The following is a 26,716-nucleotide window of genomic DNA, read 5'->3' on the forward strand; positions in this document are numbered from 1 at the left end:
GATTAGAGCCCTGCGTGCGGCGGTTGAGAGTCCATAGCCCTAGCACTCCTGGGTGTGCGGGCGGGGACTTACCAAAAGGCCTGCAGCCGCTCTAATAAGGGTGCCCGCAATCTACGCTCCTCCGAAGGGGCTCCACTCCCTCTCCACCCTCCTGCCCTTTCCAGCGGCGCCCAGTCCCACCTTTGTAGTTGCTCCGGGAGCCTTCGGGGCAGCCGGGAGGCGTGACCCGCTGGAAACCCGCCCCTTTGATGTGCGCCGGCGTCGCTGTGATTGGACAGTCATTTGTGACGTGTGGGGACTGCGGTGGGCCCGGGTGCTGCGGCAGCCGCAGCGCCAGCCGCGGCTCCGGGCTCCAGCTCCCGGGCATTTAAAGGGGACGCGGCGGCGGGCCGGGGGGGATGGAGGGCAGGTGGAGGGGACGGCCCAGCCGCACATCATCCACGGCCCCTCGGGACCGGAGGGACTCGTGAGCCGGAGCCCAGAAATCCGGGGGTGGATAAGACACCGCGTCCCCTCCGATACCCGTAAGCACCCTGACTCCATCTGAGCCCAAATACCTCAACCAGACCCTCTCCCCACTCTTTACACTCCAAACTCAGCCGGGACAGACCTCTGCCGCTGCCGCTCCCCACGTGAGTCCTGGGATTCCCTAGGTAGGGGAGGGCTGGGGTCCCAGTGTAGAGTGGGGGCTGTGTGGAGTTTGAGGGCGCTCCTATACGCGTCAGTGGGGGAGTCCCTGGAGGGGAGGAATGAGTCCCCCTTCTTTCTCCTGCCCCAGGAACGTGCTGCCGGGTATCCCTCTGTCCCCGACTCGGGAAAATCGAAAGAGTCGGTGCCCCTTTCTCCCCGCCACCCACTAGTCCCCTAGTCTCCCCGAGCTGCGCACCCCCCCGCCCTGCATTGAAGCGAAGAATCGCCAGCTGGGGGTGTGCCAGAGTGCCTGTCTTCCAGCCACCTCTAAAAATATCTCTCCCCCCATTCCACCAGCAGCTGCCACCTCCCTGCCCAGTGAGGATCCCCTCCCAGCAGGGCAAGCCCAGAGGTGACTCCAGGTGCCAGCTTCCTCATTGGCACCAGGGCTCCAGGTCATCACCTCCAGCTAGTCAGGACAGGAAGCTCACAGCCCAACGGGGTCTCCAGGGCAGTAAGGGAAGCTTTGGCTGCAATTTTCCCAAGAGCCACCAGAGCCTCCTGAGTTCTAATCCTGATTCTGATACTGTGTGGCCCAGGATGTTAGCTTGACCTCTCTGGGCCCCTTTCACCTATTTGCTGCTGGCGGTGGTGAGCGAAGAAGAGAACATGGTGAAGTTGGAGTGCTGTCTGGGGAAGGAAAAGAATTCCAACTTAGTGGCTGAATCTGGTTTCTAACGATTGATACAAGGAGATTTGGTCTTGTGACTGTGGTATCTCTGGGGTCCTTGCCCCCCCCCCATCCCCATCCTGCACACTTCCTGTGGGAAACTGTCCCAAACAGGAGCCTGTGGGCTCCATCCATCCATTAAGAGGGGAACTTCAATCTTAGGGCTCTGCCAAAGAGGGGCCTGTTTTCTTCCCCCATCCCCAGGGGACCCTCCCACCCATTCCCACAGATGTCATCTAAGAGCATTCGTATAAAAAGTAGGGGCAAGCTGGGAGGAATCTGGTGACCTGGTGTGGAATCAGGAAGCAGGCACCACTTTTAGATGGGACTAATTATGGGCCCCCTGCCACCCCGAAGAAACCCTTCTTTCCTCTCTCTGCTATAGCCTGTGGAAGAAGCTCAGAGATCCTGTCCCCCTTTTCTTTGAGGGACTCCTTTTGGTGACCACAAAATGATTTGATCACTCAGGACAAAGCTGCTAGAGGTGAGTAACTTCTTTGAACATCACGGGAGCCACATTCCAATGGGGCCCGGAGTCCCTCTGACAACTGTGGGACTGTGGGTAGGGGTGGGGTGTCACAGTACGATCTTCTCAGTTTCCAGGGGAAGAAACCCAGGATGCCTGGCTTTCTGCTCTGGGGACTAAAAGAAACAAGAGCAACTTACCAAACAATAAACGTTTAACCAATATCCCTAAATACTTTTATTAGTATATGAAAAAAAATAACGATGTCTTTTGCTATGAGAAATGAGAAGTTTTGAGGATGATTAAAAGTTGGGAGAATATTCCACCAAAGTAGAAAAAGAAACAAGGGCAAAGTAAGGAGACCCTTTTCTATGGAATGAAAGTAGGGCTCTGGATGGCTGCTAGAGACCCTCTGTATCTTTGTATCTAAACCCTTGCTTCTCCATGTGACTGGCGTGTCTGTTCCTGTTTGCTTTTACAACCGGAGTGGAATCCCCTGACCTTTCTCTGGCTCCGTATGTTATCAGCTAGGATTCTGAAAGTCTGGAATTCCCTCCAGATAAGGCCTGGGGACAGCCCTCCAACCCAAAACCTGCCATTCCCTTGTTCCTGTGCCTCCCTCCTCTTCTCTCCCATCATCATGATCTTGTGTCTCCTCTGCAAAAGAACTGAGACCCACATCTCATCCCAACTGAAAGGGTTTAATGTATGTGTGGTCAGGGAGTGGGGAGGAATGGGGCACCTCAAAATGGAGGGTGATAGATCCCCTCCCTCTGACCCGTGCCCTGCTCCTGGGATGTCCCAGTCTCTGTCTTGGGGGCAATAGCTTTTCCCTGCTGTCCTGGGATGGTCTGGGGAGAGTGTCACCTTGACAAAGTCAGAAGGGTTTCCAGTGTCATCCATTGTCACCGCCAGAGGGCAGCAGCCAGCCAGATCTTTGCTCCTTTCCCTGTCTTGTCTCCTGGCTCTCAATGTCTTTCCAGATCTGTCCCAGCTGCCTCTGGCCTCTTACTCAACCCCAGGGTGGAGGGGGTGTGTGTGTGTAAAGGGGGGCACTGGGAGTTGTAGGTGGTGTCCTTTGTAGCTGTGTTGGTGAAGGCCCCACAAAGCCAAAACCTGTCCCCAAAGCCATGTAGCAAAGTCCAGCCTGCAGAAATTTCAATCTGACTCTCCAGTCTGACTACAGGGTCCCTGAAGGCACCAGAGAAGCCAGTCCCAAATCTCCTATGGTTCCCAGGGGTCTGGGTCCCCCAGCTGTGGTACAATGAGCCTGTTTATCTGCCCCTTCCCTTGTGAAGAAAGGGCAGGCAAAGCTGTGGCCAGGTGTTCAGGAGCCAAGCTCTGCTCCATGGAAACAGCATGGCCACAGGCAAGTTATTCAACCTCTCCAAGTCCTTCTCATCTGCCGAATTCAGGGCACTGTGATGAGCAGTGAGAGAATATGAGTGAAGGTGATTTGTAAACTGTGATGTACTGTACACGAGAAAGGGGCAGTGATCATACTAGAAAAGAGCACTGGTCCGAGACTCAGATCTGGTTTTGAGATCGGTCTCTGCAAGTCAGCTAACCTCTCTGAGTCTCCAGTAATATCTGTAACCTCTCCAGCATCTTAGTGGATTGCTAAGAGTATGCCTAGCAAGGGCTTTGTGATCTGTAAGTGTTCTGCTTATCTGAGGGGTTGTTTTTATTGAGCCCCTGGGAGTGGTTCCTGGGGCTCAGCAGAGGGGATAGGCCAGGTGGCATTAGTGGTGGAAGCAAAGCTAGCTTACTAGGCACCCTCAAATGGAACTTGTGTGGTTGTCAGGAGCTCTGGACGACGGCTAGAGGCCAACGGAGTCCCTACAGGTGGTGCTCAGGGTGATGTACCAACAATGAGCGGGTGTTTTCCAGTTGCTGGCCTCCGATGCCTGTCTAGGGTAAGTAAGTCCCTCCAGGGGTCTCTTAGGATGAGGTCTCAGCCCCCATGTTCCCATCATGGGGTGGGAGGAACACTATCCAGCCTCTTTCAGGCTTGCTCTCACTTCTACTGGGCCTCCATTAACCCCAAAAAGCTTCCATCCCAGTTGAAGGGTCCTGATGCTTTTACACCCTTAACTCCAGGGACTCTGGGCCACTGAGGAGTGCCAGATGGATGTTACTGAGACCAGTGGATGGATGACTCTAGGATGAGGTCAAAGGAACACTTCTTTTAGGGAGGCAGATAGCCAGGTTCAAATCCCAGCTCTGAAATTAGGAGCCTGGACTTCTGTTTCACAAGGTGTGCCAGGCTGTAAATATCACAGGAATATTAAAGAGGGAGTGAGGAAGACAACAGAAGGAGGAATAGCTCCGTCTGGACTCACGGGTGGGAGGTTGGGAGGGAGAAAGGCAGTGTGGTGGATATTCTGAAGCTCTGCATGACCTGCTCACTCTGACTCTCTGGCCCATACAGCTGTTGGCATATAGAGGTGGTATAGAGGCTGCCGAGGGCTTCTGCTGTCTCCATTTGCTTGCGTTTCTTTGTGCCCTCACACTCGCCCTGTTGTCTCCATCCTCTCCCATGTTCCCGTCAACATGACTCTGGCCCAAGGTCTCCACTTTCTGGAACTTCCCACCCCCATTGTCTTCCTGTCCAGTCTGTCTCCATGCTACCCCAGCATGACCTCCTCCTAGCCCCCTCCTTCCCTACCACTGCCTCCTACTACCCCCACTATCTGCTCCCTCCTCCTCTGCCTTTTCAGCCACCGCTGCTCTCTTTCCTCTCCCTTACCTGTTTCCCAGGTATGTCGTGGCCTGGCACGGGAGGCTCCTACCTCCCCAAGCCCCACTGCTTCTCCTGCTGCCCGCTTGCTTCGGACTCTGGCAGGAACCCCATCCACTGACAAGGCCCTCCAGGGGAATTGGCAAGTGACTAGTGATAAGCTGTCAACACAGGGCCCTAAAACTCCCCCAAAGAGCTGAGTCCCATCCCTGGACCCCTGCCCAGAGCCATCTGGCTGGAAGCAGCTCCCAGAGAGCCTTCCCGGGTCTTGTGCAGTCAATCTACCTATCTGGTTATTCCGAGAACTAAAATCCAGTTCTCCAGCCAGTGCAGAGGCCCAGGCACCTATTCTCCAGACCTGAGGCTGGGCGCTCCTTGTCCACATAATTTGGATGGTGTTCACAAGTTTTTCCTGGAGCCTGGCTCCTTATTGTGCACCACAGTCCATAGCCATCAGCCTACTGCCCAGAAGGGGACTGTGGAGGCTGCTCCTGTTGGGTGAATGGGTGGTTTCAAGCCTGACTGTTTGTTAGGGAAGAAGGGACTGGAGCGTCCCCTCTGCCCTCCCTTTATCCACACCAACAACTGGGGTCACAGCACTTCTCTAGAAGGCTTAGTTCAGAAACCTCTCCCAAAGGGTCACCCCTTGGAAGCTGCTCTTCCTCTCTTTTAAGCTGACTTGTTAAGGCCCAGTGGCCCTGATGAGAGTAGCAGAAACAGGTGCCAAAGAAGCCCTTCTGGGTCCAGAAGGAGAATGATCCTCTGAGGATAAACCCCAGTGCAGTTAACAGAGGTGCCAAGGGGGTGGGCAGGGAGCTGGGGGGGGGGGCGGCGGCGTTGGATACTCCCCCAGCTTAACCAGCCTTGGGTCCTCCTCAGGTCTTGGATATGCCAGCGCCTCTGGCCATGGCCCGCTAACCAGCCTCTCCCGGGCCGGCACCCGCCCTGCCCGCTCTCGCTTGCTCCCTCCTCCTCCTCCTGCTCCTCTCCCCTCTGCTCCCAGGACGGCGGGATGGCTGCGCAGGGCGCGCCACGCTTCCTCCTGACCTTCGACTTTGACGAAACTATCGTGGATGAAAACAGCGACGACTCTATTGTGCGCGCTGCGCCCGGCCAGAGGCTGCCAGAGAGCCTGCGCGCCACCTACCGCGAGGGCTTCTACAATGAATACATGCAGCGCGTCTTCAAGTACCTGGGTGAGCAGGGAGTGCGGCCTCGGGACCTGCGCGCAATCTACGAGGCCATCCCCCTGTCCCCGGGCATGGGCGACCTGCTGCAGTTTGTGGCCAAGCAAGGTGCCTGCTTCGAGGTGATTCTCATCTCGGATGCCAACACGTTCGGCGTGGAGAGTGCGCTGCGTGCCGCGGGCCACCTCGGCCTGTTCCGTCGCATCCTCAGCAACCCGTCCGGGCCCGATGCGCGGGGCTTGCTGGCGCTGCGACCCTTCCACACGCACAGCTGCGCGCGCTGCCCCGCCAACATGTGTAAGCACAAGGTGCTCAGCGACTACCTGCGCGAACGGGCCCACGACGGCGTGCACTTCGAGCGCCTGTTCTACGTGGGCGACGGCGCTAACGACTTCTGCCCCATGGGGCTGCTGGCCGGCGGCGACGTGGCCTTCCCGCGCCGCGGCTACCCCATGCACCGCCTCATTCAGGAGGCGCAGAAGGCCGAGCCCAGCTCCTTCCGCGCCAGCGTGGTGCCCTGGGAGACCGCCACCGACGTGCGCCTCCATCTGCAGCAGGTGCTGAAGACTTGTTGAGACGGCAGCCTGCAGGGGGCGCCCGGGCGGAGGTGGGGGCGAGGAAGCGGGGAGATCGGGAAAGACAACCTAGTTTTATAACTCCCTTTCCCCTTTCGCTTTGGTATGTCTCTCCAGGAATTTCTAGAATTCCAGGCTCGTCCATTTGGGGGCTGGGGAGGGAGTTCAGACCTGTCCCTAGCTATGCAGTTAACCCAGCTCCGCTGCCTCTCCCAGATCCAGGGCAAACAGTTAAATTCTGGAGTCTGGCCCAACCTGGGTGGTGTATATACCTGGGAAGGCAGCAGCGTTTCCAAACACTTCGTCTTTCGAATTGGGAGGAGGGGGTTCCCTGGCAAGGCAGAGAAGGAACATCTCCCAGGGCTTTAACTGCTGCCTCAAGCTGCAGTTACCTCCCCTCCCCCAGTCTTGGGTCATGGAGATCCAGGTCCTAAAATCCTCCCGACAGCCCTGGACTCCCCGCGGGGAGAGACAGCGCTCTCCCGCCTGCCCCAGGCCTAGATCTTGCTTTACCAACCAGGACTCCAAACTACATCCCTTCTTGCCTCCCTTCCACCACCCACGCACCAGCATGCCCAAAGGTGAAAAAGCCAGATGAGAAGTCGCCTCCTGCTGGTGGAACGAGATAGCACACTGTTCACCTCAGGTACAGCCAGCCAGGGACCTCGCAGCGTGCAACGGTGTCTCCTCGCACCCCAGCCTCGTCTATGCAGCAAGAGACCAGGGACTTAACCAAAGTAACCCCCGCTGGCTGGGCCCTCTGCGCCCCCCTCCCTTTTCCCGAATGGACCAGAAAGCCATGATGTTTTAAATCAGAGCCAGCGAAACCCAAACCCCTCCTCACTCTCTGGTGTTGTAGAACTATAAAGCAGGTGAAGAGGTGACTGAGATCTATGGCGCCGCAATCTGAGGGATGAAGATGATGTTATCTCTGCTCTCAGAGAGCCCCACTTAAGTGAGGGAGTTGGTCCCCACGACTGGCGGAATGCCCAGCTTGAGGAACCAAGACTGAACACAACACAGGAGACAACAGGCAAAGGAACATGGTGCAGTCAATGGTTGCAGAGGGCATCTGGTCTAGTATAGAGGGCACGTAATGGGGACCAATGAGATGGGAGAGATGCTGCTGCTAGGGGTGGGGGCAGGGGCTCAATAATTAGCAGGAGCCTTAGAACTGAAATGCCTTTTAGTCCATCTTCTCTCTGCCCAACCCCTAGCCCTGCAGGGCAATCATCAGGAGGTCATCAGGATTTCATTCAGAGTTGGCACTTGCAGCTGGAGACCCCACCCATCCTCTGTGGACAAATCACCAAACTCCTTGACTTCCAGTTCTTTCCTGTCTGCCACAGACCTCTGGTCACCTCTCCCCAGGAACTCCTTCCCATCACAGTGGGGAGAAGGTGCAGACAGCTCACAGCCCAAGAGGTGGGCAGTCCTAGTCCAGCCTTGACCTTGGAGCTGGCTTTGGCCTGGGACTTAAGGCTCACTCAGGGCAAAGCCTGGGTCAGCAGCCCAGAGGCCCCAAGGCTGTCAGCAGCTGGGTTCCACATAGTTCCTTGGGAAGAATCCAGTCCCCTCTGAGCTGACGCCCTCACACCAGCCATTGGAGTAGCGGCGGGTGATGCAGATAATGGTGCCCTCAGAGGACAGCTTGTTGTCCTTCTGGCGGGTGTATGGGTACAGTGTCACCACTGCAGAGCAGGAGGAGAGGGTGCTGTGAGATGTGCCTCCTGCCCCACCATGGAGATGCAGGGGCCCACATGCAAGCATCTAGGGGAGAAGGCTGCAGGGGGTGCCTTCTCCCAAGCCCTGGAGACTCCTCCTTAGTTAATAACAATACCAGGCCAGCTGCTGTCTTCCCAACTTGGTTCTGGAGGACTCCTGGGTGAACATTGCTCAGTTCATCAGAATATGGGTGGGGGGTCGGAGGGGGAGAAGGAGGCAATAAGACCATAATTCGTCTGGGGTTGAAGAGTTGGGGGGATCCTGGTGGTGGAATCTGGTACCCTTCAGTCCTAGGAATCAGGTACCTTTTGCCAAGTATGAAGCAGGGACCCCGCTAGGCTCTTCTGGCCCAAAGCCTGGAGGAGGTGGAGGCGGCAGTTCCAATTCATCTACATCCAGGGGTGGAGGAGGGGGCAGGTCCAAGGGCTGGAGCAGTTCTGGGTCTGGGAGGGAAGGCAGAGAGAGTGTAAGTGTGGCACAGGAAACCCCCTCCATTCCCTCCAGGAAACTTTGAGTAGGGCACAGGATCCACCCATCTTATATAATCTTCCTCCATACCTACTCCATGGTCCTCCCACAATGCCTTTAGCATATAGTAGGTGCTCAGGAAATACTGAACCTTTGGACAGTATTGAGTAGAGTAGGGTAGTCAGGCCCTACCACTTAGCTGGATGACTGTTGGGCAAGTCACTTAATTAAACCTCTCAGCCTCAGCTTCCTTTGTTAAATGGGAGTGTGAAGATCCTCTTAGGATTGTTAAAGTGAGAAAATGGATGATGAGAAGCTTCGAATCCAGGGCCTGGTTATAAAGCAGGCGCTAAGTTATGTTCACTTCCTCCGCCTTCTCTCTCCCCTTACCCCTACCTTGCCAAAATGTTCACTGAGGTGGGCCCAGTTAGATCCAAGAGGGGTGAGGAGGAGCTGAGAGACTGACCCCACAGATGTTCTAGAAGGAGAGGGCAGAGCTCCTTACCTAGAGGAGGCAGGGACAGCTCCTCCATCGGAGGGGGCAGCAGGCAGCTATCCAAGGCTGGTGGAGGAGGTGGGGTCATGGTGCTGGAGAGAGGTGGGGGCGCTGCCTGCCCCTTGGTCACGGAGACCCCACCAACACCTTCAACGCTGCTGAAGATCAGAGAAATTGTGGCTCAGCTAGGTTGGGGGACACCGTCCCCAACTCAGGATCCCCAACTGGCCCCGCCCCTGTGATCCTGAGTCCTCTCAACCCCTGTAGTCACTGTGATAACTGGCTGGAGGCCCCTCTCAATGCCCCCTGCCACGGCCACCCCTAACTTGGATTTGTGGGGCTCACCTGGCCGAGGCCAGGGAAGAGGCAGATGAGGCGGCGGAGAGTTTGCCGTCGGGCACCACCGGGAGCTGCACTGGCTCGGGGATCCGGGGAGGTCTCCTGGGGATGGGGTGAGGGGAGGGGTGTCATCGTGAGGGGAGGAAGGCTTCCGGTGACAAGCAGGAGTCAGGTGTGGGGAGGTGGGGGCAGCTGGCTGAGGAGGAAGTTTGGCACCCAGAGTGGAGGCGAGGGTGGGGGAGTAGAGTTTCAGGTTCCAGTGGGGTTGGTTTGGGTCGAGGCGAGGCCTCACCCCAGGGTGGCGGAGGCGGGTGCCGTAGGCGCCTTGATGCTCTTTCGAGACAGGGTCCCAGTCCGCGACAGCTGCGTGCTCAGATCCTGCAGGGAAGCAGGGTGGTGGGGCTCACATCGATGGGGGATGGGGGCAGTAGCCCCTCTCATCCCAGACAGAAAATGGGGGAGGGGCGGACGAGAACTGGGAGAGAAAACACGGGCACAGCAAGTTGTTACTTCCACTTCCCAGCCCCCTCGCCCACCCCTCCCCCTCTTGCTCCTCTCGGCCTGGGTGCCATGTCTGCCACAGGCCCCACGGAAACCTCAGAGCACAGACAGCCTGAAGGCCACTTCCTCTGCATGGCCTCACCGGCTAAGTGGGCCCATCTTCCCACCCCTCCCTCAAAGCATCTGGGCGCCCAGAGTGGAGGTTCCTCTGAGGATGGGTAGGGAAAGAAAGGACAGAACCATCACACTTAGACATGTCCCACCTGTCATTTTGGCAGGCCTGTGGAACTGGCTTTGGGACGTTCAGAGCAGAGAGGAGCAGTAATTTAGAGGAGAGTGTACAAATGACAAGGTGGAAATCCACATGCAAGGGAGCCCCTCTGTGACTGATAGGGTTCCCCCAAGAATGGGTACACAGGGAATGATGGCCTCTGCTCTCCTTCATTAGGGACAAAACAAAGGGACTGGAGCTAAAGCCTAAAGAATTTAAGTCGGACAATAAGAACTTACTGGTGGTGAGTGAGGCCTGCTGACTGAAGGGGAGAGTGCAGATTCCCCTTTTGGGGGGGAGAAGGTATAGTAAGGATACCAAGAGGTCATTTAGACACAGAGGAGCTTTAATCTAACCAGGAATGTTGGAATGTGGGGACAGGAATTGATAAAATGGGATAGGGGTATGTGTCCTCCCACCTCACAGAAGGAGATGAGCTAAGAAGAAAATACCAGGGTCATGTTCCCCTGGAGTGGCTATATCCCCGCCCCTTCTCACCCAACAGCAGCTCTGAGGTGACTTCTCAGTGTGGTGACCTCAAACCTCCAGACAGAGGAAGTTGCTGTTCTCATGTGGCTAGGGAACAATTCTCATGCACACCCTGACAACCTCCCTTCCCCCTCTTCCCCTTCACACATACACCGAGCACCCACTGCGCAAATGTCACTCTCAGCAGATCATCTGAATATAGGGTAAAGGCCAGTTCTGGAGGGAGGGGTCATGAAAGATTTTTAAGGAAGAAGGCTCCTCCCGTAAGGAAGACTTGGGGAATTAGGGGGGCCACTTAGGGTGATGGCTTTAGGGATTGAGGAAAGAAAAGGGCTGCGGGTTGAGGCAAGAACATGGATGTGGAAGAGAACTGGGGGCCTGGAGAGAAGGGAGCCGTGAGGCTAAAGAGGCGGGGGTTTTGAAGAAAGAGGAGGATCCCTTCTCTCTACCTTGATCCCATGGCCAATGTCATCCAGGCACCCAAAGTTGAGGGGTTTTCTGTAGTAGGGCGTGAGGGGAGGTAGGCTCTCAGGAGCGATGACTTTCTGGCTGGGGAGCAGCCGCTGGACCGTGGCTAAGGTGCCAATCTCCCTTCGGGCCACCTTCTCCATATGCATGTTCACCATCTGCGTGACAGGGTTTTAAAGCGACAGTGGGGCAGCCTCTGTACTGCGCCCTTCCCCTTCAGGGAGGAAGAGGACAGAGACTTTGGAGTGGAGGTAGGGATGTTGGGAGGCAGTGAGATCCAGACAAAGAGTGAGTTTTGTCCCCAAAGCCACACAGCATTTGAGGAGAGAGATGCCAGGGGAGGATGGAGCCACGTTGGAGCAACTTCCTGGTAGAAGAGAACGAGGGTTATTATTAGCCGAACAGGAACCAGAGGAAAAGAGAAAACACAGCATCCCTGATGGTGCCAGAAAGAGACTGGAGCCCTGGCAGGCTTGGGAGCAGAGGGGGATAACGTGGAGGTGGCTGAGAATAACGGCAGGACCAGCTCTCCCTTTCGGGGGATAAACAAGTAAATTAACTTCCTTTGGGGATGTTCTCTGGAGGAACCTACAGTACTGAGAGGGTGGGAACTCCAGTGTGCTGGGGTGACAGGAAAAGACACACCCCACACTGAACATGGTAGACATGCACAGGGCAGGCTGATGTGTAACTGCATCTGTGCGTATGGTGAATGGGGCAATTAATTTCTCAGCCAAGGATCCAGGAAGGAAGGAGGCGGGTGTGTATAACAGATGGGCGGGGGACACTGTGTGGTGGTGGCAGTACTTCCAGGGCTGAAGATGATATTGCCAAGCAAGCACTCTGGGTCTAGGAAATTTATTCAGTCACTGCCTGTGTTTAGATGGAAAAAGGGTCCACTTGCCTCTTTCCTGGACTGTGCAGCTACCATGATTGGTAGAGCCTGCTTTTGACCCAGCAGGGTAGAATTCAGAGAAAGCAAGCTCTGCCTTCAGGACCTTCCTAGTCTGATGGGACAGCAAGGCCCAGCACTAAGGCACAGGCACAGAGATAAGGAGACTCCACAAGCTTGGGAAGTGTCAGTCTCCTGTGGTGGAGTGGGCATTAGGACCTGAAGGAAGGCATGAAAGAAGTTTTGCTGGAGAGAATGCCCAAGTGGAGCTGAAGAGTTGGGGACGGATGCAAGACTTCCCACACCCCTTACCTGGCCCAGCGTGCTCACATGGGCTTCCACCTGCCGCAGAGAGGCTGCCTGCAGGTCCAACATGCGCAGAGTGTGCCCAGCCAGGTTGCCGACCTGGTAGGCTACGCTGGCCAGGGCCTGGGTGGTAAAGGACATGGTCTCCTCCAGCGCCTTCCGTTTGTCTGTAGCCTGAAATACACACAGTCCTGGTCAGAGGCCAGTACCTCCCACTGAGCCTTGGCTGGGTAGGTGGGATGGGAGAGAGTATAGGGGCGGTGGGGGCTGAATTGGGAGAAAGCAGCGACCCTATGTTTGAAGTGGTTTCCGTATGAATGATGTTACAGTAAGAGAGACTCAGAGAACACCAGGAAAGCAAATCTGCAGCCCGAAGAAATGAGTACAAGGGGAGGGAGAGATACCCCTGCTCAAAAAGTCAAGCTTAGGATTGACCCTACCACCCTCTTGAGGACCTCTTGGGGCATAAAGGATGAATAGTAAGGAGAGAGGAAGGCAATACTGGCTGGCGAGGTCTCAAATTTAAAACCAACCAACCAATGTCAGGCCCCCTCTCCAGACCTTCTAAACCAGCATCCCCTGGGAATGAGGCTGATGAGCCTATGCCTTTAAAAGCTCCCTACGTAACTCTTGTGCTCTTTGTTTAGCTCCAGTCTGCAGGTGGGTGTTTGGGAGCCAATGATCCGGTCCATTTTATAGATAAGGAAATTGAGGCCCAGAGGAGAGTGACCTCATTTATTCATTCCCCCCAGTAGCTTTCCAGTACATGGGGAATAAAATCCAAACTTCTAACCTATATAGCCTATATAAGCCTATATAAGACCCCGCAAGGCTGGATCCTGCTTTTCTCTTCACCCGCATCCTCTACCACTCCCCCTGTCTCTTACTTCCCTCCAACCACATTGGCCATTGGATTTCTGTTCCTGATCAAGCTAAGATCGTTTCTACCTCAGGGCATTTGCACTTGCTGTACTTCTTTCTAGAATCCTTCTTAAGTCTCAGCTCCTCAGAGACACCTTCCCTCACCACCCTACAATTTACCCCAGCCCACTTCTGTATTGACTCTCTAATACATTTACCCTATTGTCTTTTCTTCAAAGCTCTTAGCACTATCAGCAATTATTTATTTACTTTATTATCTACACACACACACACACATACACACACACATTAAAATGTAAGCACAGTGAGGGCAGGGAGCCTGTGTGTTATATTCTGGATCCCATCACACAGTGCCCCCCACACACAGATGATAATAAATATGCATTTGTAAGTTAATTAATGGATTGGATGCAAACCCAAATACTTGCTAGGCATCTTCCCATTGCATGCCAGATACTGTGCCAGGGGCTGGGCAGTGTCACACTGCCAGTCAGTGGTGGAGGGGTGGGCAGGGAGTGGCTGAAGGCAGAAGAAGTTTTTTTCAGTCCCAGATCAGACCATGTGAGCTGGGACAAAACTTCTCTGGTCATTTGGTTCCTCAGGCAGCTTCCTCATCTCTGGTGGGGTCATGAAATTGCTGCGCTCTAACCTGTACCTTTCTCTAGGCGGGTAAGGGGTAATACCAGGGCAACCCTGCAGGAAGGCCAGTGGACTGACAGCAAGGTGGCACCATGGGGTCTCCTTGCTAACAGCACTCAAGGCCAGTCCGTGGAGAAGAGACGTGGAACCTATCAGAGCAGGGTACCCAGAGAAACCTGGGTGCCTCCAAAGTAGCCCGAGCCAGGCTAGAGCCAAAGGGCGACCCAGAATCTTCTGAGCTGACCCTCCTGTGTTACTCCTCCCTTCCTTTCTATTCCACCAGCAGTTAAGAGGTGCTCATTTGCATGCAATTTATATTTCATCGCATATGTAACCAAGTGCCTTAAAAAGGTAAACCATCAACCCAGGATGTTAAAACCAGAAAGGATAGCAGGGCTTGTTCTAGTTCAAGACCTTCCTTTGGTGGGTGAGGAAATGAAGGCTCTGATGGAGCATTTGATCTCCACCCATATTTCTTAGCTCAACTCTCCTATACTGTTCCCACCTGGACTGGCATGTGGAATTCATCACTGGATTTTCCTATCAGCCCAAATAGGAAAAATGTCTGCTTGGGCCCAGCTCTGGGCGGCAAGATCCGTTTTGGTTTTGGACCAAAGTTAAGTCTGGAGATCAAAGGTTTGGGATCCATCTTCATGGCTGACTGCTTATTTATCATGCAAATTACTCTGTTTGTAAACTCAATGGACCCTGACCAAGAACTCTGCCGTTGACCCTAGCCTGCCCTCTACCATTGCCCAAGGGTTTCCTGACACCTGGTTGGGGTGGAGGAAAGGGGTGGGGGAAATATGGAGAGCCTGGGAACCAGGCCCTGTTAAAGAGCAGTTCTGAGAAGTCGTCTAAACCCTTCCTAGGGATTTGCTCCCCAAAGACCCTCAGAGAGGCCAGGAAAGGTCACTGGTTGTGTGGTCTAGTAGTGTTCTGCATGAAGGAAGCAGGAGTCCAGGGATTCTGACCTGGGTCAGAGCTTCTTATGCCCTGGGTGTTTTGCAAGGGCTACTTCACCTCCCTAGAATTGACTTTTGTTATCTATACGTATCTCTCATTCTTCTGATGAATGGTGATCATCATACTAAGAATAATAATGGTGACAGCTATCATTTGTCCTTGTCTTCTTAAGGGGCAGACACTGGGCTAACTGCTTCAATAGTTATCACACTTAACCCATGTGAGCCCTGTGAAGGAAGGTATAAGAATAGAGGGGAAACTTGCCACAGGTCCTGTAGTTGGTAGATGACAAAGTTGGAAATTGGATTCAGGTCTTTGTGCCCTCAAATCCTGTGTGCACACTGTGTGCAAATGAGAACCCACCCGGAAGTGCTTTGGACATGCAGAGGTTATTGAAGGATTGGGAAGGAGCACTTCCATTCTCGTGGACAAGAATGGCTGCCAGTGCTCTGAGAATGGAGCTGACGTATAAGCCCTGTTCCATCTCATCTACAAGTTGGTCATTCAATATCTACACAGACAGAAATTGTACCCTGGGTAGCATTTTCAACTAGAGGTTTGGTGGGTGTAGTCCGGAATCAAAATTACGGGTGCAAATCCAGGTTCTGCCACTAGCTTGGAGACCTGGGAAAGGGAGTTAACCTTTCTTAACCTCAGCCTCCAGGTTGTGAAATGGGATTGGTTCTCTTATCACAGGACAGGGGTGAGGATGAAAGGAGGCCCCTGCCCCAAGGAAGGGTGCAGAGCTTTTGAACTGTTGTTATCATTGATGCTCTTTAATCTGCCATTTTCCCATAAGCACTTGCTCCTTTTATTTATTTATTTTTCAACACTCCTACTGCTCTAGGAGGTCCCTGGTGCCTCTCCCCACAGTTTGGTTAGAATACTTAGAAAAGTAAAGTTTTGCCCAAGGGATAACAAGGTTATCCTGTAGCTCTTACGGGAGCAGAGGAAACTGAGGACGCGTCATACAGCATGTCAGGGAGGCAGGAAGGTGGAGAGGAGAGAGATCGGTTTCAGAAGTCAGAAGGCCTGGGCTGATGCCTGACTCTGCTATTGCCAAGCTGTGTGACCTTGGGCAAGTCACCTCACCTCCCGGTGCTGGTATGTCCTCATCAATAAAATAGGAATAATAACATTTGTCTCACAACGTGCTCATGAGGATTAATGAACTAACAGAGGTGCTCAGTTGGTATTACGTTTTTCTCGTCCCTCTTTCCTTGATTCAAGAATCCATCCACATGCTGAGTCCTGGGACAACCACACAAATTAGAAAACTGTTCTAAAATGCCAATATCCCGGTCTTTCATTGGTAGCCTGCTTCCAGCAGTCAGGTTCTCCATCCCCCCCACCCCCTCTCTTTAACCCAGACTAGTCTGCTGTCTCTCCACTCTCCCTCTCTTTCTCTACAAGTTCACTACAATGTTTGGGAAGTTCTGAAGTCTTACCTAGAGCCAGCCTGAAAATGAAATGATGGCACCACCATCTGTGTGAGGACGAGGCTTTGGGCCTGAGGATTTGCATGAGAGGCTGGGAAGGAAGGAGATGAACCTAGGGTGAGGCCTGATAACGGGATGGAATAGCACTGCCTGCCCAAACATCTCTGAGGCTTTGGGGCAGAGTACGGGGCACAGTGGGGGCGTGGGTAGCAAGAGGTCTCCGGGGACTGGGTTGAAGCTGAGTCCTGGAGGGGGAGGATTTCTCCGCCAAAGCCCAGGACAAGCACCTGTCAGAATGGCTCCCACAGCCTCACCCTGGAGATGGGCTCTGGGCCCCTGGAGGGGCTGGGGTGACGGGGCCTGTACAGGCTCTGCCTACCTGCACGTAGTTGTCCTCGCAGTAATCGGCCACTCGCAACAGGGCGCTGTGGTTGCCCCGCAGAGCCTCCCGGCCCGTGGGGATCTCAAACTCCTGCAGCTGCTGCAGCTCCTCCATCGCCCCCAGCCTCTGACAGGCTCCCCAGGGAGCTGCTGGTTTTGTGCCTCACTCTGCCCTTGATTGGTTGCTCTGCCTTCCCTCCCTCTTGCTGCTTTTGGTTTCCTCTTCGTGAGAGACCCAAACCTGCTTGCAAAGGGCAGTCGTGCTCATTCCGGGACAAGAGGAAGTTAGTCCCTGCTGCCTAGGCCTGTGCCTCTCTGCCCCTGCCCAAAGGAAGGGGGAAGCCAGGTGCCCCTTTGGGGGCCCAGCCCCCCAATCTCTCCCAACAGAGGAAGCCAAGGTCTGGGCAGTTGTGATCGCTCCCTGGGCCTGGAGAGGAAATGTTTGGCAGGGGGGTGGGGTGGGAGACCAGGAGGAAGGGGGCTGGCCTGCTGGGGCGGGGGGTGGGGGGGTGGAGGTGGATTTTCCACTCATGGAAAAGGAGGAAAGGGCAGAGGGTGGGGGCTTCCTTGGGAAGCCCAGGGATGAGTCACCAAGGGACAGGAGAGTGGAGGGTGGAAAGGATATGGAGACCAGTCAGGCTTGGGGCTGTGGAGTAAGGGAGTAGCCACAATGGAAAACAGACAATGCCGCAGCAAGAAGAACCCGGATACCAGGAAGAGGCAGCCAGAGGGCCCCTGAGAAGTGTTATCAAGCCTCGGAAGGGTTCCGTGTGGAGAAGATCTGGTGTGCAAGCTCTGTGCCCGATGGAGGCAGGACAAGGTGGAATGGACCGAGTGTGTTGTGAGAGACTCAGACTAGACAACAGGAAGGACTTGGCTTTGAGAAGCAGCAGGTTCAGTTTCCGGATGAGCTGGTCAGGTTTAGGAAGCAGCGGTGTATGATCGAGCCCTGAGCTGGCCTTAGGAGGTAGGTGCTCTATTTCCTGCATTAACAGGGGAGCTGGACTAGATGACCTCCAGGGTCTTGTCCTGATCTCAAATTCTTAGAGCTCGCAGCTGTGAGTGGGACTCAGATCCCGAGCACGGGAAGTTAGGGTGGACGCTGGGCCCTCCCACTGCTGTCTGTCATCACAGAGGCAGGAGAAAAAGAGGATCACTCAGTGACCATATCGGTCCCTTAACACCTGCTCCTTGAGAGGGTCCCCTTGTCATTGGACAGGCATCCGCTTGCGCAGGAGCTCAGTGTCTGTCATCGTGGGTGGTCCTGGGAGGACACCAAGAGAAAGATCAGGATATAGGCCCTGTGCTGGGGACTGCAGAGGGAGACCCACGTACTGGAGCCAGAGGGAGGCGTAGAGGCAAAGAAGCACGGACACAGGCGTTAGAGGTGGCCATGGCCCCAAGTGCTAAATAGCACAGCAGCCTATGTGAGTACATTTTTATTGGATGAGTGAGTGAAGAGTGAGCTGGGAAAACCTTGTAAGGTGAAATTGTGGGGCTCCAATGGGGGGCTCAAAGGCTTATTGGTGAGGGAAGTTAGGAGATGGTCTAGGAGTTGCCTCGTTGGGAAGAACAGCCTCAGCGCCCCCTCAGAGGTAAGGGAGGGAAGGGCATGGGACAGAAGGCAGGGGGAGGAGAGCGTGTAGGGCTAGAGGGGTGTGAGAAGTAGGGAAATAGGCTCTAAGCCAGAAGGATCACTAAAGGAGTGGGGCTGATGCAGGGGCAGGGGGTCTGCTCTGGTGGCAGTGAGGGCTTGGAGGCTCAGGCCGAAGGATGGGCTCAGAACCATGAGCCTATGATCCACTTAGGCGTCAGAGATTAGGGCTTCCAGACCATCTGCTTTATCCAAAGACTTTCAGCTGATGAGGAGCTGGGATACTCAAACATCATCTTGTCTGAGTCGGGGACTTGAAGTGCATGCTTTTTTCTTGGCAGGTGAGAGGGGCTGAGGTGGTACTGAGCTGGATATAGTCTTAGAATTATGGAGGTTAGGTATCAGACAGGACTTCCTGATAACCGTGTAGTGATGGATGGATGATGATGGTGGTGTTAGGTGTTCACTGTGTGCCAGGCAGTGTATTAAAATATTTTACTCATATAAGCATTAGTTTTCAGTACTCACAATAAATGCATAATGTAGGTACTATTATTATAATGCCCATTTTGCCAATGGGGAAACTAAGACTCCAGGAGGTTGAGTGACTTGCCTAAAGCCACACAGCTTGGAAACAGAAGAGCCGGGATCAGAGCTAGAGTCTGGCAGGCTCCAGAGCTCTTTTCTTAACCATTAGGGGACACTCTCCCTTGACAGGACCGGGGATTTTCTGAAAACTTCTGTGTTGTATGTGGAACAATAACTTTGCTTCCCAAATCTTCCCCACTGAAAGAAACTCCTTTTGTCTCCCTTCTCCATGCTCTGATTCCTGTTTCCTCCACAGACAGGTTCTTATCCGAGGGCAGAGTTGGTGCCACCCGCATCAGACTGGAAGTGTCCTCTCTTCCTGAGCTTAGACTCATGACAGAGGAGGGATGGGGAGCAGCGGGGAACAGATGATGAGCAATGAGGGACAAGGCAGAGAAGAGGGTAGATGTTGAGGTGTGGAGAGTGCAGAGGAGGGAGCTGGGGAGTCCAGGAGATCTGCAATTCCGGCTGCGGAATCCTTTCCAGGACCAGGTCTCTCCAGGGCAGGATGGCCCAGGAGCTCAGCGAGAAGGAGCTATTGAGGATGGAGGTGGAACAGCTGAAGAAGGAAGTGAGGAACCCAAGAGCCCCGGTGAGTCTCCTCTTCCCTTTCTCATCCCTTCCTGTTCCTCATGGAGCCGGACAGGAAAAACAATGGGGTGGGGGACCACTTCAGGGCACTAGAAGGAGCAGGAGGTACCTCTGGGATGGGGTAGGATGTGGAAGGAGGCTGGGGTTTGACCCCACAGAGGTGCACAGGAGACAACCTTTGCACCTGGCAAGTTCAGCGTGTCCAGCCCTGTCTCGGCCTGGGCCTGGCCCAGTGTCCCTCGCAGGTAAGAATCAGACTTTGGGTTCTGGGCAAGGAACTCACACCCCTCTCACACCTGCCTGTCCCTTTCGTCATTCTCCTCTCTGGCCGCCGCCTCCACCCTGTGCAGAAGCCTGTTTTCTTGGGACTGACCAAGTCATGGCTCCTAAACAACAAACAAGGGCTGGAACCAGACTTTATTTTTCACAGATTTCTAAGACGGGAAAAGAAATCAAGAATTATGTGGAGGCCCAAGCAGGAAACGACCCTCTTCTCAAAGGCATCCCTGAGGACAAGAATCCCTTCAAGGAGAAAGGCGCTTGTATGATAAGCTGATGGCAACGGAGCCCGTCACCCTGAATGTCTGTCCCTCCTTAGCCCCACTCCTCACCCAGAACCAAGTGTCCTAGGTCTCCCAGGGAACCAGTAAATTTCCATCTTCTCTTAAGTCACAAAATGAGTAGGTAAAGGTATCTGGCTGCATGCACTGTGAATTCATTCCCCAACCCCACTTTCAACTCTTTTCTCTCCACTGTCTCCTCCACCTGCTGGGTCCCTGTTGACCCCGCTTGGAAACACTTGGATCTTTCCTAGCTTAGCAGTTGGCCCCGTGCGTGGTGGATTCTGAAGAGCCTGCAATACCCTGAGATCCCAGAGGGCAGACCTTAGGAGACATTTGTGCCTCCTTAGAACCCCTCCTTCCCCCCCACACTCTGTTCCTAGGAACAAGCATTTCCATCAGAGTAGTTTGGGTCGAGGGCCAGAGCTGGAAGGCCCTTTTTCGCCCATCTCATGTCTGATCTTATGGTCCTCTTCCTACTCATTTAGATCACCCCAGATGGCCCGATGACAAAAAGAGTTTGTAAAGCCATGATTTCATGATTTATTTAATATGATTGTGGGTCTATTGTGTGCTGCATACTAGGGACAGAAGAGGTAGCAAGACTAATGTGGCTCCTATTTTCATGGAGTTTAGCAGAGAAGACATGGAACAGAGTTTACAGTTAAATCAGTAAGTTTACTATGGGGAAAGGAAAGTCAAGGGCAGTGTAGGCGCACATAGCAGGCACGTAGACATTTCAGGGCAATGAACAAGGTCACTGTGAACTGCCGCAGGCCAGTGGGGGCAAAGGCAGAACAGGTAGTGATAAAACATGAGGCTGGAGAGGGAGAGGGGGTTAAGTGATAAAGGACCTTGTTGAAGCTCAGGAAATAACTTTCTTGTTCACCCTCAGGGCAATACAAAGCCTAGAAAGATATTTAAGTAAGTAGCTGAGGGACAGACTTTGATTAGCAGGAGGGAGTCTTGATCCGCCTAAGATCTGGGGGTGCAATGAAGGAGAGACTGATTCCTGGGTCTTGTTAGCAGGACAGTTACTGTCTAAAGGAGCTACAGACAGACACTCATGATACAATGCCTTCAGTGCACCGTCAGAGGTCTGCACGGGGTATGTTGGGAATCCCCATAGGAGGGTTACCTCATCCGGCTGAATGGGTGTGTGTTGCATCCTGGGACAGCTGACAGGACAGGCCTCTAGAAGGAGGTGATATTCTGAGCTGAGTCCTAAAGGGTTAAGTTGTAAATGGGTGGGTAAATAGATGGCAAATCTGGTTAAAGGCACAGTATAAAACAGAAACACAGATATGAGAAAGGAAAAAAAGGAACCAGGATTTGATTGCAAACACCAATCAGACTGGAGTTGTTGGCATGTCAGGAGATATAAGCCTAGATCCTTAGGATTCACTGCTTAGAGAGGTGGGGTTCAAGGTGATCAGAGGGGTCTTGTTTGCTGTACTAAACAACCCTACATGTTGGGAGTGATTCGGTCCTGTTTGCATTTAGAAGGAAATTGACTTTTGATAAGATTGAAAGGGGAAAGTGGAGGCAGAGAAACAATTAAGGAAATGATTATTAAATCGGGAGAGATGAATTAAGACAGTGGCCATAAGTTTGGAGCAGGAGATGGGGGTGAAGAGTTCTTTGAGAAATGAAGTTTTAGATCTTGACCTCTCATGGAATGATGGGTGAGGGAAAGGACGTTGTCAAGGATGAAGTCCGAGTTTCTGGCTTGGGGATGACTAGCTAGGTTTGAAAGCAAGTATTTGAAAACAAAGCTAACATAGTGATAATATAGAGCTGCAAACTCACTCAGCCTCCCCTCAACAGAGGATCACAGCCCAAGGGCATGTCCTGCTCCTGCTGGTGAAGTCACAGGCCACTCCCTGGTCAGAGTCCAGGATCTCCCGAGGAGTGTCCACTCCTTTCCCAGTTCCATCCGGACCCCACTTCACCATTCTGCAACTTACAGTAAATTCAGCCACTCTCAATATCCTGCACTGAAGAGAAGGAACGGGGGAATGAGAAAACAGTGAAATACAATAATTCTTATTTTTTCAAATGGGGGAAGGGGAAATACTCCACATGGTTCCAGCAGTAAGAAAAGAAAAACAGACAGGGGCTACGGTCACAGAGCTATGGGCCATGTGGCTACGGCTTCCTGCTTCCACCGCCAACCCTTGTTCTTCTACCTTCAGGCAGAATCTTACTGATTGGAGTGTTTGCTCCAGGGGAGTGAATCTAACCTTTATTCCCAAGGAGTTTGAACCTTTGGCCGGGCTCTGAGTAGGGCAGCAGTTTCTTATGCTCACCTTTACTCAGGGCATGGCACCCCAGCTGTTCTCCTGGCTCCTCCCTTACCCTCCCTGGCCACCCCAAGGTGTGATAACAATCCTAGGACCTCTGAGCCTCAAGGCCAGTCATGAGCCCAACACTCTGACCCCCTTTTCTGTCTGTCTTCCTAGTGCCAGAAGGAGCCTCAAATGGCTGAGGGCAGTCTCACCTTCCACCTCAAAGGCATCACTGTTTTGTGCCCCGGTGTCAGCATTCCTTGCATGCTCAAACCTTTACATTAGCAAGTTGAGAGGATGAGAAATACTGTTCTTTGGGGGTGGCTGGTTAGCTCAGTTGGTTAGAGTGTGGTGCTGATAACACCAAGGTTGCCAGTTCGATCCCCAGCATGGGCCACTGTAAGCTGTGCCCTCCTTAAAAAAAGAAAAAAGAAAAAAATATCATTCTGAAAGTGGTCATTGTAGATGTAATCTAAGCCATCCATCCCCACCTCTATCCCATCCTTGAGTTTTTTTAGCCCTGAAAGAAAAGCACTGTATGTTGTTACTGGTTCGGTTCAGAACACATCCAGCAGACTTCTGACAGCACCTCATCTTTGCAAAGTGGTGTCTCCTAGCGTCTCCAAACTTCTTTACCAGGCCAGTCCATCACTCAGTAAAGTTATCAGCTTCCAGATGATGGACACATGGTGAGATCAGCAAATCCTGTCAACATTAGCCCCTTGCCTTAACTTCTTTTTTCAAATTCAGTGGTTTCATTTTGAAATAATGTTAGATGTACAGATGTGCAAAGATAGCACACAATTCCCAGGTGCCTTTCACCCATTAGCTTCTCCTAATGTTAACACCTTACATAACCATGATACTTTTATTAAAACTAAGAAATTAACATTGGTGCAATACTATTAGCTAAGCTCCAGATTTTATTTGGATTTCCCCAGCTTTTGCACCAGTGTCATTTTTCTGTTCCTGGATCCACATTACACGTAGCATCTTACTTATTTTTGCTGGGAAGAGTTTCTGGGTTGGAGATAGTCATGGTCTAGGATACCGTGGCCATCTAGAAGACAGTCCATAAGTCCACAGATGGCAGGGACATGACCGGCAAGGAACATAAAGCCAATTCCTAAATAAGTGCCTATTCCAGTGACAAGTCTCTGTCCCCTGCACTGACCTGCCTCCAGAGAACTGTCTGGTTGCCTTGATGTCTGGTGTTATATGAGGGTTGTCACCATTGCTGGCTCATTGGTGGAGTTACACTGGCCTTAATGAAGGGACGCCCATGCTGTTCCACTCATGCGTAAGCTCTATTCCTGTCTCTCTGGATGCTTTGTTTCATGAGCCCTAGTCAGCCCAGTGGGATTATAAAGAGCCTCTTTTACAGGGGGGCTTCTGGTAAACCTGTTGGTAACATGTGAATATTTTCAGTTTCTGAGCTCACCCTAAGGGAACCAGCCACATAGCTCTTCCAGATATCCTTGTCTTCAGTCCTTCAACTTTGCTCTGAAACCTGATTGTCTGAGTTTTAATTGTTTCCCAGGAATCAGAGAGAAAGAAAAGCCTTCCCCTGAGGACTTTCAGTGCCCTTTCAGAAGGGCAGTTCCCAGAGAAAGGGGGGTCACGAGGATCCAGGTCCTCAGATGTGATTAGGAACTGAATCGGGAAAGTGGAGTAAAAGGAGAGAAGAGATGGTGAACTGGAGAGATGATGAAAAAGTAAAAATTTCAGAGTTTAGAGATTGGATGTTGGAGGATGGCCAGGAAACTTCAAGGATGACTTTAACTTTCTTTCTGGGATTACTGAGTAAATGCTGGTGTCACCAGCGGAGAAGCCCTCCCTTCCAGGTCATTTCCCCAGGCTTCCCCTCCTTCCCCTTGTGTCCTGTTGAGAATTGCTGAGAGATGGCCACGGATACTAGAAAAGCAGGTGACACTGCTCAAGATGGCTGCCTGGATCAAACCCAGAAGAGGCTAAAAATAGAACTTGGAGAACATCAGCAACTTAGACTGCGGTGGAGGAAAACGGCCATGAAAAGGGTCAAGAAGGGAAGGACAGAGATATGAGGACACCAAGCAGAGACTGGACAATTGAAATTCTGATGACTCTGAGCAGTAAAATGATGCCAAGCCAGGAAAAGGGAGGAAGAGATGGGGAATGCTCTTACATGCCTGATTTTCTGGTCAACCAACATCACGTTGAATAATTCTCAGTGTTCAAATTCTATATCCCCTTCCCTCCACACTCCATATTCTCTGAAGACTCCTGGGATGGGATTCCCAGTCCTTAGAAGGAGGGGAGGGGAAGAGGGGAACAGCTGACTGGTTAATTCAGGGCTCAGCTCCGAAACTGGCCAAAACTCAGAAATCCTTCCTAGTGGCTCAGACAGCCCAGTCCCGCCCACCCCTAGTGCCCTTTGTATAATATTTCAGCCCTACAGCCTGGAGGGATAGGATCTTGTGTGCTAAGGCATCTTGGTGCCTTAGGCAGAGGTTGATTACCCAACCATGATGTTAGGGCCCCTAGGAAAGTTAGAGCCTGCTGACTAATTCCCTACCCGAGTTCGAGGCCTGGGGACAAGACCAACTTCATGGGTATGTTCCACCTGTGCTGTCACATAGGGCCTCCTGCTTAGAAGGTCTCTGTGCCTGGTTTAACATTCTACTGTCACCATCTTGAACTTCTTAATGATTTTTGAACAGGGACCACACATTTCTATTTTACACTGGGCCCCGCCTATTCTGTATTTAGTCCTGTGTAGGGGAGATAGAGGTTTGGGCCTGGTGGAGGAGTGAGAGGCTTATCCAGGAGCAGGGTTTAGGGTAAAGTTCAAAATAGCACCAAAACCATCCTACTCCCTGCCCTCCTCTACCATTTCTAAGGGTTAGAAGCTGGGGTAGTGGAGGAGACTCTGTGGTCCCTTGTCCCCTCTGATTTTCCTATTCTCTACCAGACCACAGAAATGGGTGAAGTGGGTGACTCATCCATCACCTATAGCCTCAGAGCTGAGGAAACAGAAAACAAGGAAGCCAGAAGAAAGAGAGAAACAAAGAAGCACAGTGGACTTGCCTCTCCCTGCCCACTCCCCCCATCCCATCTAACCAGATATGAATTCCTACATGTTCTATCTTCTACATCTCTCACACATTCATCTGTTTATCCTTTTGTTCCCTTAGTGAAAGACTTGTGGCCTCTCTCACCCCATGATTCAACAACCTCATAAGGAACAACCCTCCCACGTGGCCCCTTTCTAGCCCACACTCCACTTGTCTGCTAGTATGGCTCCCTTGCTTAAACCCTTCTTGACTCTCCAACCTTTGTAAGACCAAGTCAAGACTTCTGGGGTTAGCACCAACACCCTTCCCACATCCATGGGGCCCTACTTACCCTCTGGGGCCTCAGCTTGCCCCACTGCTCACCTCACTTGCCTCCAGGACTCCAGTTGAAACACCTTATCATGCTGCCCCCTTCTTTCTCTAGCTAATTCATATAAAGTCACAACTAGGTTTAAACATCACTTCTAGTAAGCTTTCTCTGACTCTCTCCTCTGGGACTAAAGGACTAGGTCATTCAAAATTAGGTGGTTCCGAATTCAAGAGGTGTTAAAGAAACAGTTTCTCCCTCCCTTTCTCCCCCTAGTTTCTTCCCTACAGAAACCATTGTCATCGTTTCTCATGTAACCTTTCTGAGATGTTTTATGCATATACAAGCCAATACATATAAACTTCCTCCCCCTTTTTACTCAAATGGTAGTACTCAACAGGCCGTTCTGAGCTGGATTTCTTTTTTTTTAACCTTCCTAGTTGGATTTCACTTAACTTTGTGTCCACATATGCTCCTGAGTTTAGTGCTTGTCATTTCACACTCTACTTTAGTCTTTGATTTATAGTCAAGAGTTCAAGCTCCTTGAAGGCAGGGGTCAAGTCTTTGATTTTTGTATTTCTAGCATCTAGAACATAGTAGGTGCTCAACAAATGGGTGTTAAATGACTCTGTGTTCTATCATTTATAGGCTTTCTATGTGCCAGACATTGTGATAAGTGTTGTATATACATTATGTCACATAGAAATGAATAAACAAAGAAGATAATGAATGGCCAACCCTGGGAATCTAGCATAAGGGAGAGGCCTGGCTACACACAGAACCGGCTTTCCTGGTTGTCCTGACGCTCTGCCCTCTGCTGGTGACTCCGGTCAGGTACAACATACTACAGGCGCCACCTTCCGGAAAAATGCTGTCTTTGGGGCCTCACTGGAAGGATCTCCTCAGACCTTTGGAGAGGAGGAAAGTTTTTCCCCTGAGCAACTGCGGTGGAAAGAGAAGAAAATGTGGAGGTGGTTTCAGAGAAGCTGAGCTAGGAGGGGAAACACGGGGCGGGGGGGGGGGGGGGGGCATGGTGGTGAGCTCGTTTTACTAACTACTGTGACTTAAGAACCATTAGTGAGTTATGAAATCAATTTAGTAGATTGTGACCAACTTTTAAAAAATAAAAAACAATAAAAAACAAA

The 26,716-nt window shown here is 52.4% G+C and overlaps 3 protein-coding genes across 13 annotated transcripts; 2 read left to right on the forward strand and 1 right to left on the reverse strand.

The window, feature by feature from the left end:
* Positions 1-291: 291 nt before the first annotated feature.
* On the forward strand, positions 292-7,212 carry PHOSPHO1 (phosphoethanolamine/phosphocholine phosphatase 1). 6 transcript variants are annotated; one of them, XR_016022896.1, is made up of 4 exons: positions 292-632; positions 1,746-1,844; positions 3,631-3,742; positions 4,587-5,362. XR_016022896.1 is itself a non-coding variant. In XM_019740608.3 (4 exons), the coding sequence occupies exons 3-4, from the start codon at positions 3,698-3,700 to the stop codon at positions 6,326-6,328; spliced, it is 804 nt and encodes a 267-aa protein (XP_019596167.1). In that variant the 5' UTR covers positions 299-632; positions 1,746-1,844; positions 3,631-3,697; the 3' UTR covers positions 6,329-7,212. The 6 variants fall into 6 exon arrangements, 5 of the variants coding, with proteins under 5 accessions (XP_019596167.1, XP_019596168.1, XP_074176753.1 ...); XM_019740608.3 differs by lacking the exon at positions 4,587-5,362 and adding an exon at positions 5,570-7,212 and having other exon boundaries at positions 299-632; XM_019740609.3 differs by lacking the exon at positions 4,587-5,362 and adding an exon at positions 5,570-7,212 and having other exon boundaries at positions 302-524.
* A 150-nt stretch (positions 7,213-7,362) lies between these two features.
* Positions 7,363-16,726, reverse strand: ABI3 (ABI family member 3). 3 transcript variants are annotated; one of them, XM_074320649.2, is made up of 8 exons: positions 16,589-16,726; positions 16,219-16,300; positions 12,290-12,457; positions 11,067-11,243; positions 9,649-9,734; positions 9,363-9,458; positions 9,027-9,175; positions 8,178-8,496 (listed from the first exon to the last, which is right to left on the reverse strand). In XM_074320649.2, exons 3-8 carry the CDS (start codon positions 12,422-12,424, stop codon positions 8,351-8,353), a joined length of 789 nt encoding a protein of 262 aa, XP_074176750.2. In that variant the 5' UTR covers positions 12,425-12,457; positions 16,219-16,300; positions 16,589-16,726; the 3' UTR covers positions 8,178-8,350. The 3 variants fall into 3 exon arrangements, with proteins under 3 accessions (XP_074176749.2, XP_074176748.2, XP_074176750.2); XM_074320648.2 differs by lacking the exon at positions 16,219-16,300 and having other exon boundaries at positions 7,363-8,496; positions 9,027-9,172; positions 16,589-16,720; XM_074320647.2 differs by lacking the exon at positions 16,219-16,300 and having other exon boundaries at positions 7,363-8,496; positions 16,589-16,720.
* Positions 16,727-16,849: 123 nt separating this feature from the next.
* GNGT2 (G protein subunit gamma transducin 2) lies at positions 16,850-20,454 on the forward strand. Of its 4 annotated transcripts, XM_019740615.3 has the most exons (4): positions 17,126-17,557; positions 18,399-18,525; positions 19,259-19,364; positions 19,794-20,454. In XM_019740615.3, the coding sequence occupies exons 3-4, from the start codon at positions 19,281-19,283 to the stop codon at positions 19,917-19,919; spliced, it is 210 nt and encodes a 69-aa protein (XP_019596174.2). In that variant the 5' UTR covers positions 17,126-17,557; positions 18,399-18,525; positions 19,259-19,280; the 3' UTR covers positions 19,920-20,454. The 4 variants fall into 4 exon arrangements, with proteins under 4 accessions (XP_019596176.2, XP_019596174.2, XP_019596173.2 ...); XM_019740617.3 differs by lacking the exons at positions 17,126-17,557; positions 18,399-18,525 and adding an exon at positions 16,850-16,988; XM_019740614.3 differs by lacking the exon at positions 18,399-18,525 and having other exon boundaries at positions 17,128-17,557.
* Positions 20,455-26,716: the final 6,262 nt, after the last annotated feature.

Source organism: Rhinolophus sinicus, chromosome 12, assembly GCF_057876585.1.
Source record: "Rhinolophus sinicus isolate RSI-liver-muscle chromosome 12, RSI-T2T, whole genome shotgun sequence".
In the NCBI taxonomy this organism is placed as follows: Eukaryota; Metazoa; Chordata; class Mammalia; order Chiroptera; family Rhinolophidae; genus Rhinolophus; species Rhinolophus sinicus.

Coding starts and splice junctions, on each gene's coding strand:
- PHOSPHO1 (XM_019740608.3), top strand. CDS start 3,698: ATGAGCGGGTGTTTTCCAGTTGCTGGCCTCCGATGCCTGTCTAGG. Junction 3,743..5,569: donor GCCTCCGATGCCTGTCTAGG/GTAAGTAAGTCC, acceptor CTCTGCTCCCAG/GACGGCGGGATGGCTGCGCA.
- ABI3 (XM_074320647.2), bottom strand. CDS start 16,705: ATGGAGGAGCTGCAGCAGCTGCAGGAGTTTGAGATCCCCACGGGCCGG. Junction 9,176..9,362: donor TCTTCCCTGGCCTCGGCCAG/GTGAGCCCCACA, acceptor TCTGATCTTCAG/CAGCGTTGAAGGTGTTGGTG. Junction 8,497..9,026: donor GCTGTCCCTGCCTCCTCTAG/GTAAGGAGCTCT, acceptor CTTCCCTCCCAG/ACCCAGAACTGCTCCAGCCC.
- GNGT2 (XM_019740611.3), top strand. Junction 19,365..19,793: donor TGAGGAACCCAAGAGCCCCG/GTGAGTCTCCTC, acceptor TATTTTTCACAG/ATTTCTAAGACGGGAAAAGA.